General features: G+C 40.9%; 1 protein-coding gene across 5 annotated transcripts in view; it reads right to left on the reverse strand.

Moving 5' to 3' along the window:
* The window catches only part of PALM2AKAP2 (PALM2 and AKAP2 fusion), a 265,897-nt gene that overhangs the window by 201,644 nt on the left and 51,597 nt on the right, over positions 1 to 12,656 (reverse strand). For all 5 annotated transcript variants that reach the window (XM_062625996.1, XM_062625997.1, XM_062626000.1 and 2 more), the window contains exon 3: positions 4,069 to 4,199. In XM_062625996.1, the coding sequence (XP_062481980.1) occupies positions 4,069 to 4,199 (131 nt within the window). The remainder of the gene's footprint in view (positions 1 to 4,068; positions 4,200 to 12,656) is intronic.

Here is a 12,656-nt window from a genome sequence, read left to right on the forward strand (position 1 = left end):
CTTTCACCTACAGCACACTATCAAAAATTTGTCTCTGGAAGTCACTGGGCATCTGTATCAACGGTATCCCAAACAATCTGTGTTTTGGTGATTTGGAGAGTAAGTTTAAGGAAAATACTTTTTGTTCATTTTAGGATACAATTTACCTCAAATCTATTTTAGCTGCAGGAATCAGGAGATCACTTTTTCACTGTGTGGCAATGGAAAAGAGACTTAGAAATATCTGCTTTCCTTAACACTGACCTTTAGGAGACGACAAAACCCTAAACTAGATTTAAAGCTTCTCTGTGTGTAAGGAGCATGTGCCAAGAGACACCCTAAATCCATGTCTGGTTTTGCTCTGCCATTGATGCAACAGTACCGCCAATCTTGCAGTGGGCTTTCAGACATTTAGTGATGCAGCAATGTCCTTCCATCTTTCCCACAACTGACAGATTTCCAGCCCACTCAGGACTCAATGAATGTTAAATAAGGGGACCAATATTCTTATTAAGTCCACCGGACGTTCTTTTTTAAAGAAGTGAAAGACACAGCACCAGTACCAGAAATTATTTACATTTCTTATTTTGAAGACTCAAGCAAGCAGGACTGCCGGGAGTCCAGGACTAAACTTGCTTCAACATTGCTTATTCTCCCATTTCCACTCTGAATTCTTGGGTAGAAAGACCATTTCTAGTTTTCATACATTTCAGAATCTCTAAACAGACTAAACTAATCCCAACTATCAAATGATCATTCTGTCTGTAACCCACTCTTACACCATTCATATGCCTGCAACTTGCCTTAATCTTGAACTCCATACAAGTTTTTTTAACTTGTATGTGAATCTTGTGCTTCTGTGTCCTCCTGTTGGTAATTATGAGCTTAATAATAGTATTTAATTATTTGTATCTCATTCTTTGGTCAGGTTTTTTTTCTGGGTTTGTGATGCAGGTATTTTTTCAGTTGCTTGGCATGAAATGTACAAAAATGCTGACGAACGTTGGAATCTTTCTTCCAAATGCATTTGTAGATGAGGGAGCTCATTAAACCATTACACTTACTCATGTCTAAGTTTACTCTTATGCACATATCCTTGCAAGCTATGTGCTGAAGTATGTTGTTTCTCATATCATGATAACACAGAAGTCTAATAAATAAACAGTCTGTACACTCATGAATTTTTGTTGCCCCAGTTGAAATTAAACACCTCCCAAACAAAGGACAACTAGTTACATTGTCTTAAAATCAACACTACAAGCACGTGTACATCTTGCAAAACATCTGATTTTAGTGGTCAATTCACTTAAAACTGAATAAGGAAAAGCATTACTCAACTGTGCAAAGCTTCCAAGACCATCTACAAACAATCTTCTGCTTGTAGAGATTCAGTTCTCTACCTTTCTTTAAGGTAGAGATACTTGCCTCCTTTGGACTCACAGACCTATATGAGCCTACATGAATGTTAGCCTGGTCTCAAACACTATCTCTTTCAGTTTCCTGTTCTAAGTGTCACAGTTTGCTCAGCTTGTCAGACCTACTGTTTACATCTGGCCTGCAAATAGAGATGGGTACTTCTCTTGTGCCATGGCTGTTCATGTAGTAAATGCAGATGTATGAGAAAACAACCTTCCTGAGTACTTCAGTGTAAGCAGAAAGGGTGCCTTCTGGATGACAATGGAAGAGGAAGGGAAAAGGACTGCATGTTCTGCAACTGGATGACTACATGCTCTCCATTGTTAAAAGTAGGGGTACAGGTGCTGGCTGACTGCAGAGGTTAGACATTGGCCTTCATGGGTAAGCTTCACCCTGTTCCCAGATCAAATGTAGAAGACTTTGTGTATTTTCCAGTAGGGACAAAACCAGCATGTGTGTCACAGACTTTTTCACAGATGTTTTGATGCTGCAGACACTCTATGCTTGCACATACGATGCAGTGTGACTAACGAATATGCAAGATCCACGGCACAGTGGTCATACAGTTCCCTGGTGTCGTGGTTTAAACCCTAGCCAGACAGCTTGTTCACTCACTCACTCAACTCTATTTCTGGTCTTGCAGTAGTTTTCTATCCTCCTAGTTAGCCAACTTAGTCTGTCCTCTGTTGCCCTCTTTGAGAAGAGCTGGGCTGTTTCATAGTGGTCCCTTTGGATAGTGTGTAGTTTCAAAGGACGATTGGGCCCTTGCAAATACGAATATATGAATAGTGCCCCTGCAGTCCTCCCTTCTGATTCTTTCCTGGAAATTCATACTGGAAATGCAGTGCACAGGCAGCAAAAAAAAAATCTCTTCAGGATGACTCCATCCTACTTCACTCCTCTAGATGAAGTGACTGACATCTTCTCTCTTCTTACTTCTTCTACAGCCCTTTATCTATCTTGATGGGCTCTGGATGTGTCATTTTGTCATGGATGTAAGTTGTAATTAGACTAATGACCTTGACACCTACTGTCTTATCTCTACAGTTCAGGTGTAATATTTTCTCATTTAAATAAAACTGCTTTTTTTTTTTTTTTTTCTGTCTTTGGAGTTCCCTTAGAAAGGTAACAGGGAAGTCAAGCATGCTAATGAGGTTGTCAAACAAATGTGTTTTCAACTCAGGAGCAAGCAGCTGACCTGTCATTTGACAGGTAAAGTGGTCACAGCTGAAGACACATTACTTCCAAATATTCAGAGATTTTATTTCATGGCTGTGGTTAAGGAATAAAAAAAAACCCAAACAAACCACAGGGTAAAGGTTTTACACAGGCTTTCATCCTACACTTTGGACTAATTAAACAAAGCAGGTTTTGTTGTCTTCAATGGTGGTACTCACATAGCTGAAATTAGACACATGCTGATGTGTTTTGCTGGTTGGGGTCAGAGTACTTAGCACACTGGAGTATTCAGCACGAGGTGAAGTATGTACTATAGAACGTATTTCTGAAGTTCAGTCCATGTTTTGTTCTATCTACTACATTAATTTATGGAGTAAAAGATCAGGTAGCATACAAAATCTAAAAAATAAATCTTCACTTTCTTGCTTTATGTTACAACAGATGTAATCAAACAATATACATTCTCAGAGTGCTTTTAATTGATAGAAATCACAGAGAACAGTAGCATGAAGCAACTCTTACATTCTGATCTATTATCTATGCTGATCTATTACTTTTACACAGAAGCCATACTGTCATCCAAGCTTAGAGTGGGTCTGATTCTGTATATCCCCAAATAAGCAATCTTGGTGAATTATCTAAGAAATTTCACAAGAAACCTGCCCTAAGGCAAATTACGTTCACCACATACTAGGCTAATACCTCAGTCCTTGGACTATTGGTCCTATTTGCTTTTCCCTGTCACTTACAAGCCTCAGCAGACACATTTATAAAAGCTGGGGTACCAAACTGGACCAATTCTTACCAATTTTCTGCCAGCTGAAAAGAATGGAAATTCATATAGCCCTAAATGGCAGAAGAAACAGTCCTGGAATTTGTCCTGTGGTGGATAAAAGCATTCTCCTTATGAAAATAAAGGAAAAATGCTTTTCATTTACAGACCATTGTTTGTAGGAAAACAAACGAAAGCACTCAAAAAAAGACGAGTATCAACTAGACTGCAGTGGGAAACTGATAAAAGCAAATAATTCTAATACCCAAACATTTCTTCATAAAACAGCAGATATTTGATCTGTCGGTGGCATCTGCTCTTACATTTCAGAAATTCATTTGAACCAGTGAGAAGTGCCAAAGAGTGACACCCCTGTTTGAACTCTGTTTGGCTGTAGGAGGTGTAAAGCAATGGAGAATCTCTCTAGCGTTGATCAAATCATACATGTGCATCTGAAGAGGGAACTCAGCCCTCTTCTAGCTCCCTTGTGAGAGAAATCCATAGAAGTCCATTAAACCCAAAGATACCATGAAGGCTCTATCTTGCACTTAGTGGACATTTGGAAACAAATCCTGGGCACATTTGGCTGTATGTGTGCCTACCTCCTTACACTTTCCCATGGGCAACTGCTGTCAGCTACTGACAGAGATGGGGACCTGGAAGGTCTCTAACATTAATGGAAATGACTGCTCTGACATAAAGCAAAGGAAAATTGTCCCTACCTGTATATGTTTTCTTCCAGCTTTTTCACCTTCAGCTCATCCTCTTCTGACTGCCTCCTTCTGGCTTCTTCCTCTTCTGCAGAGCCAGCAGGAACTCCCTGTAGCAGCCATTTTTCCCGAAGAGCTTTTGACTGTAAGGTAAAAACCCCAGAATCTTAGGAACAGGCTGAACAAAAACCATCTGAAGATTGAGAAGGAGTGGCCTCTGGTTCTGAATATTAGGTTGTCCCTACTGGATTTCTGATCGCTACTTTAGACAGTCAGTTTCAGCCGATCTATCAGCTGTTTATCCTGATGTTTTACAGTATACATTTTATTTACCATCAGTGTCTCAATACGAAGTTATTTGTAGCTCCTACTAAAAACAATAGTTTAAATCACAAAAATAAGCCAGTCCTGTAGGAACTGAAATCTCTGAACAAAAGTGTGTATCTCTTGTGCATGATAAGGCATGTGCTGGAAGGAGTACAGCTTCAAAAACAAAAGAGCAGCGTGCTCTAAATGTAATGTGTTTCATTAAGGATAAAATCAGTCTGGTATTAAATTCATCAAAGATGTTATTTTTTGATTTATACTACAGATGTGTCACCATATATTTACAGGCAGACAGACAGACAGACACAAATACGCATTCACATAACCATACCCATCACCTCCTAGCCAGACACAAATTGGAACTAATGAACAAACCCCTTCCAGAAAACATGGGTATCCCAGGGTACAGCAACACTGTCACAGAATGCAGCAATAGCCTACACAATATAATTATTCCTGTGAATTTTGCTATGCTTTCTACACCAAAAACATGTCTATGACCTCACCTGATCACTGCCTAATCCATCTGCAGTGGAGATACACTGATTGCAAGCAAACCTTTTAATAGCACATCAGCCTGTTTGGCCCAAATCCTGCTGCAGAGATGTGGCAGATCAGTTGGCAGACAGGACAAGCACCCATCAAAAGGAAGATCAGGAGCCCAAAGCCACGTAAGACTCTGCCCCTTGGCAAGGAGGAAATGGAGCTGGTGTAAAAAACCAGTCAGCCAAGGGACTGATCAAAATAGCCCCTTGCACAGACCAGAAAAGTGGCACCTTGGTTTTGAATTTGCAAAGCAATCAGAAATGCTAGTTTCAGAAGCCATCTGTGAGAGCTTGTATCCTCTCCAGGAAAAAAAGAGCTAATAAGGAAACCATCAGTTCAAAGAGACTGGATTTCAGAGGCTGCCTAAATGTGCAGTATCAGTCTTTTTAATGCCATGTTCATTGCTGGAATGGAACCTGACTTGGGCAAACTATGTATAAGGGAAAAACATCCATCACCAAAAGCAGCCTTCAAACCCAGCCCAAAATAGAAAGATTTTTGACATGACAGACAAGTCTGACTTGTCTAAACTTAGTTAGTTTTTGAGTGTATATATATAGGCATAGTATCTATACAAAATCTATTCTTGTCACTCCATGGCCTATTTGACATTAGGCAATTAGACTTTAATGAGGCAGCAGACAGAAAGCAAAACAAAACACATAAGCAAATTAGACTATATATGACTCCACCTTTCATTAACTTTAACTGTGCTGTACACCAGAGGAATTCCAGGTGGATATTAAGTTGTTTCTATACGAATTAGGAACTTCTGCAGGATAGAAGCTGCCTTGTACTCTTATACAATGCAGTCACGTTCAACAGTCGGACCCACTGATGCTGGACATGTACTTTACTCAGCTGAACTCAGCTCATGGCCTCCAAGATGCTAGCTCATGGAACACTGGGGATGACTATCTCTGTTCACGGTTTCTGCAGTTTACTGCTCCCTTTGCAGACACTACCATCTAGTAGTGGTTCCTGCCCCATTTTGTGGGCTGGTAGTGATATTTCTCTGTGGGACCTCTGCTCTTCCTGTTCAACCCATCTGATTACTGGAATCAGAGACATGAAACCCAGAAGTTTCATCAGCTCATTCCAGCCCAGTGTGCTGTAGATATGTCCCCTCTGCAGGGGATGCACAAGTCATCACATGTACCAAGAAACAAAGTGTGATAGTCAGAGATGGATTTACAGGTCCTGGGGTGCTAAGCATTAAACAACCTGTGCTTTGTTATTTAAGAGGTTTCAGTAGCACAACCCAGTAGGTATCTGCTGGTCTAGATCCAGTGAAAAGAGCTGTGAAAGCTGAGTGCTTTTTAGAAAATTGCTGTCTTTTCTTAAAAAAAAAAAAAAAAGTGGCCTGTTGAGTGTGGAACTATGTTGCTACATGTGTCATCCTCAGCTGTGGTCTGAATCTGAAACCATGAGAGATACTGAGTTGGAGTATCCCCCCCCCAAGTTTCTAAAGACCAAATGCTAAAAATGAAGGCAGCATTCTCTGTTTTAAACCTGTTCTAAATATGGCTTCAACAGTCCTAACAAAGTGCTGCTTGGACAGCACTGAAGATGTTCAGTTGACAGTCACTTCTCATTTGCTACAGAGGACAGATAAAATCCTGGCTTTTTGTTATGTGCTTTTATAGAATCTGCATGCTGATGCTCAGACAGAGAGAAGACAGTGCCTTCAGGACAACTGCTGCACACCAAAAATAAGGTATGTTATGCAGCTTTTATTCTGTTCTTTGTTTTTGTGAAATATTTAAGCTACAAAATCACATGATTTCCTTCTCCCAGAAGCCTCTTTTTTGGCCTATTAATAGCATGAAGTTGAAACTGGAAAGCATCAATGGGATTTTTTAGAAGTCATATTTAGAGACAAGAATGCTATGATCTACTAAAAATCCTCCCTCTTGGGTGAAATGTCAGCATATTTTATCTAAAACAGGAAAGTTGGTAGCTTTGAAGTTTCTGTCTCTCCTTTTTAAGATGAAAATTAAGGCATTCATTAAATAGTAGACCGAGGAATCCAGACAAGAAGACTCTGAGAAATGGATTTATAAGAAGCATTTCTTAAAATTTGGTGGATCTATTTGCCAATCTGTCACAGTTACATATATTTATATACCCACTGCAAATACAATAGGCAAATGGGCAGGCACGTATCAGGGGACTGCATGCAAACATTTTGCTGTCCAGAAAACATCTGCTCTCCTGCCAGATGACTGGCATAGTGCTGGGGCAGAGTGTGGGGGTGCAATAATCCCTCGTCTGCTTTGAGCCAAGCTTTCCCAGGGCATTTGCATCAGAAACAGGAGGAAGGCTTTGGCACACATGATGAGACTGAAGGTGGGTAGGGTGCCATAGGGAAGTTGTGGTAAATCTGCACTGGGTGCTTGGTCACAGCTCCTGGGTAGGAGACAGTCCAGCTGAGGCAGTCAGCATCAAGGCAGTCCAGCCAGATGCAAACCAGAGCCAGATGTGGCTTGGAAACAAAGACCCTTCGCTGCCATCTGTCCTCCACAGCTATGAAACCTGGGTTGTGCTTCCTGAAAAAATCTTGCAAAATCTTACCCCAGGAAGAATAGGTGTTTCTCAAATCTGCTAAAAGGAGAATGCTTGCTAGCCCCAAAATAACTAGCTGTATGAGTTATTCCTGCTTAACAATGCTGTGTATTTGCTACATTCTGCAAATAAAATGGCCATGAACTAGTATTTCAGCATTGCTCTTCCTTCATTGTCTGTTACAAGCTTTAACTCTCTATGGCATCTCAAAGCTTCTTTATGCTCCAGAGTTGTGCTCTATGATTAGATATTGTCAGAATGACAGAGGGTTCCAAGAGTGGCTATTGTAAAAATACATGTATCTTTAAAGCTCATTCCAATACTGGAATGTGAATATGCTGTACTTTCAGAAGGCACCACTTCACTGGTACAATAGCAGCTATGCTAAGTACATTTTGGTATAAGTATGCCTTCATTTACTGCAAGAGTACATTTTCTTCAGGGCTATATCCTTCAGCAGAAATTAGATCTTGTCATTAAAAAGGCTCTCTGTTGCTGAAGTGGAAGGGGCACCAGCTTGCGATGCTTTAAGTCACCACTGCTCTCAGGTGATTTGGTTTCCTTGCACATAAGTGAGATTGCAGAAATATCTGTGGCTCCATATTTATTTTGTTGAAGTGTAGGGAAAGCAAAGTGAGTTCTGAACCATGCAAAAAGGGGAAAAAAACAGGTTATGGTTCTGTGAACAGATCATGGCAAGGACAGAAATAAGTAAACAGATGTTGGATAGGACAGGAAGAAATCATGCCAAATGTTTGAATGCAGTAGAGACTGTGATGGCCATAAATCTGTTACACAGCTCCCTTTTATTCTATTTATTCCAGTTTCAAGCCTCAGGACAGTAAAGCCCAAGGGCTTTAAGTTGTTTACATTTAATGCTGGGAAGGAAACAATGCATAGCCCCTCAAAAGCACATAGCAGAATTAATACTGCATTGCAAAGAAAATTTTTACTTCCAATGCTGTGTTTTATTTTAATATTGCATCAAAAGTTTAAGTACTGGGGGACACATTCTATTATAACAAGTGAATATTTTTAGCAGCATTTTTATATGCCATTATGCCCATTACATGCCACCTCTGGACACCCTGCTTGTGGAAGGTGATTAATTCTAACCATCATTCTTGCTGACTTCAGACCTACTTCCATAAACATTGCTCACAAAGAACAACACATTTCCAGTCCCACATGTAGTGTGGCACAGGTTAAGACTCATTTGCCAGACTTGCCATTTGACTCCATGGCAGTATAAAAGTCAGTTGCTGCTGTGCTGCTATCTTTTCAGGTAGTTTCTTCAAGCAGGGTTTGGTTGAGTTTTGGGGTTTTTTTGTGTTTACATGTGTTTAGAGAAGCAATCATTACTATCTCTCCTTGAGAGCAGTGCTTGGTAAAGTGGAACATTCCTCTGGCTCCTGAGTAATTTTCAAGGAAGCTGATAATCCTGAGGAGAAATGAAGGTCAAAAGTTCTCCCAAGAGAGCCAGCCTCTCCAGTGAAATGTGCCTGCTCTTGAGAAACACTACTGGATGTGCCCTGTTCAGGGTTATGATGCTCTTGTGTGCCATGAAAAGTGATAAATAATGATCCCTGGTGTAATTCTACTGGAATCAGAAGTGCTACATTGAAGACACTTCTAGTGAAATCTGCCAAACTGAAGTTTTGTGAAAAGTCTTTGGGTTCTGATGCTTGAAGATCACTAGATATTAAAAATTTAGAACTGAAATTATTTATTATTATGAAATTATTTCTTATTATGAAATTAATTCCTCCTTACATGCATAAAGTATTTCTGTCCTGGAGAAAAGTTGAATTGAGGAGGCTGGTTCCTCATATTGTCAAATCAACATACAATCAGCCCATGCCCTACTAAAAGAGTGCAATAAACCTCTTCCTTCACCTGGCAGTGTGAGAGTCAGATGTTATCCCTGAACTGTCTCACTAGGATGATGTTAGCATAACTGGTGGCATTTCATACATTTCAGATTTGCTATTTGCATTTCAGAAAGCTCCCTTAGTACAAAATGCTGTTTTCCAGGCTGATCTGGAACTCTGGAGGCAACGAGCCCTGCTGTGCTGCTCTGCATCTACCTGGAGCCCCCTGCCCAGGGACTGCAGCTTTGTCAGCCAGCAGGTCAGCTATGAGAGGGAATGCTTTCTGGAGCATTAGGGTCTGCTCTGCCTGTGCATTCCCAAGCATCTGCCTGCATCAATAAAACAGAGTTTGCAAGGAACAGAAGTGCAAGAATGACCATACAAAAACTCTGCTGGGATTTCTCCTTTTCCTTTCTAACCCGCCCTCATGGCCACCCCAAACGCTGCATCTCCTGCTTGCCCTTGCTATCCATCTGGCCCTAACCCAGCTAGTGTAGGTTGCCCAGCAGGTCTTGGTCTGGCCTGCTGGTGTGCAGCAGAGTTGCCAGCATTTGCAAAGAGGTTCCTGGGACATGCACCGAGATATAGAAACACTTGTTCCTTTGCCAGGAGGCCTTCCCTAGCCTTCCAAAAAATGAAAAAAAAAAAAAAAAAGTTGTTTGAGCAAACATGTTAATGTTAGATGGCCTCAACCATTCATGAATAAAGATGTAAATGAAGAGAACGGGCTGTAGACATAAGCGGTATGACAGCTAGATCCATCTTAAAATAAGTATCTCCTCAAAATGTGTTCCTCAGTGATGCTGCAGTATTAAAATTTCCAGTAGTCTGACTCTCTGCATAGACTGATGCAGAGTGTTCCTATGTGTGGTTTCAGTGCAAGAGAGTCTGCCTGCAAAGCAGAGGAGAGGGATGGTTCTCACAAAACACAAGAGATTTTACTCTGCCCTGCCACAAGAAGGATGTGGCCTTGTATGGCATGACTGGGTCTGGAACAGAATAAGGAGCCATTTCCAGCTCACTGTTATGATCTAGTTTTGCATAGCAGAAAAAGTTTCTTTTGCCTTTCCTGTCATCTAAGAAAGTTGCTCTCGCTTAAGGAGTGTGACTGCATGATACACTGATATGATCCAAGCATTGCCTAGATCAGGGAATTAAGTCATGCTGAAAAACTTGCAGCTTGATTGTAGTCACAACGTCATAGCTAACATAACGCATCAAAAAGAAGTACTTTAGCTGGTGGAGCTAACCAAACCCAAGAACAAACAGCATGTTTATAAAGCAGATTAAATATTATCCTATAAAGTGTCAGATTTGTTGCTATTATTCCAGAAATGAACAAAAGATTTCTTAGAAACATCTTAAGGAAGTGAAGTCTTAATTTTTTTTAAAGAAGCATACATAGGGAAGCATACCTTTAGAAGCATACATTTGTGACTAAGGTCACAAATGTTTTCAGCAGTCAGTTGGTAGGTATTCATCACATAAAAGATTAAAGACATTAACTAACACTTTTCAAGCCTGTTAAGACCCACTTACTGTAATTGACAGCCTTTTGTGATCAGCCATTGGAGACTCACAGCTTAACCTCTTCCAAAGTTTCTTCTCAGCCACACAGGTACAGGATACCGTGTCACTTGCCTGTGTTTTCCTGTTTTCATAAACCTTACTGCAGTGGACCCTCAAATTCACGATCACTGGTCCTCAGATCTTGTTTCAGAGCTGCTCAAAAGTTCCTGCTGCCTCCAAGGCAATCTGCTTATTCAAGGACATAGTGTTCTGCCAGTCCCCAAGAAGCCTGTCTCATTTTTCCTTGTAGTTCCTGGGGTGACAGAGGTTTGCTAGAGCATCAGTGAGCCACCAGGCTGGGGATGCAAGGGGAGGTGCATGTGGGGAGATGGGTAAATGAATAGTAGATGAAGTAAGTAAACAATTAGATAAAAATAAATTCTGGCCACTATGATAAGCACCACCTGGAATCATAGTGGCCAAATGACTTTGCAGAGATAATCTTTCCCACTTGTTTGTTTTCTGTAGCTGGTACATTTGACAGCCCTGCAGATCCCCTAAATATTTACTCATTCACTGCTCTTTCTCAAAGCACATATTCAGCACAGCAACAGAGCCAACAGGAACACATTAAATAGAGCAATGTGACTGCAGAAATGGGTAAGGTGAGTCTGAGATGGCTGAGATGGCTGAGATGGCTGAGATGGCTGGTATGGCTTCCCTTTAGGAAGGATTAGATCTCAGCTGGGTCCCCCTGTAAAAAAGGAAAGGGAATGCAAGGGTGCAGCTGGTGTTGCAGATGCATGGGGAAGTCATGCCCACGGCAAAATGCAGCTGTACAGATAGAGACCCAATTAGGAACAGTCTGGGTGAAAAAAGCACCAATTGGTTTATGTCCTCAGGTTAAACTTCCCATCCATTAGCAAGATCACCCATGTAAGTATTTTGTGTGCATTGCTTTTAAATTGTTCAGGTCCCGTATTTTATTTAACTTTGTAAACCAAGTAGACAGTTGTTTCCATACAAAGATGAAGAAGAAGAAATAAAACCCAAGCTCTTTTACCTGCAAAGAAGCCTACTACAGCAAAAGACATTGTTGAGACACTACAGGAGAAGACACAAAGTTTGTGTCTTTCTTGCTGAGATCATTCATCAGCTACAGAGCCCTGGTCTGCACAGACTAGTTCCACGGAAGGGGATCATCAACATGGCCAGATACAGGGTAAGAGTTTCTAATATTCATTAAAGACTTGAGATGACACTGAGAAAAAAACACCAACAATAACATGAAACATAACCCAAACACAGCTGTTTTCTACATATATTTTCTACACATATGACTACCAGAAAGTTCTGCTTGAAGTAACAGGCAAAAAGAGTCACAGTGATACCTAAGCTGGAGAGTTGGGGTTTATTTTCCAGTATCTCTCTTTAGGAAGTCTATTTAAGACTTCAGACATCTTGATGGCAGGATGATAATGATGGTTTTATTCAATTATTTGGCATTTTGCTTGTGGCAAGATTAAGCATCATAATGAGAATAAACAACAGACAACTGCCACCAGCAGTTGTATACAACAGGGGCAAGGGGAGGGATGAGGGGTCTGGGCTCTCCGAGTTGGCACACACCGGCAGTGTGGCGACACAGCTTGCAAAAGTGGATGTTGCAATGAGCTCACACGTGGTCCTCAGGATGGTGGCCTGGCCTGAAAGTAAGTTTCCCAGGGGTTGCGTGGAATCTCCATCCTTGGCAAGAGTCTAAATATAATGGGATGAGGGTGA

Source organism: Pezoporus occidentalis, unplaced genomic scaffold, assembly GCF_034315485.1.
Source record: "Pezoporus occidentalis ecotype Australia unplaced genomic scaffold, CSIRO_AGI_Poc_V1 ctg286, whole genome shotgun sequence".
Lineage (NCBI taxonomy): Eukaryota > Metazoa > Chordata > Aves > Psittaciformes > Psittacidae > Pezoporus > Pezoporus occidentalis.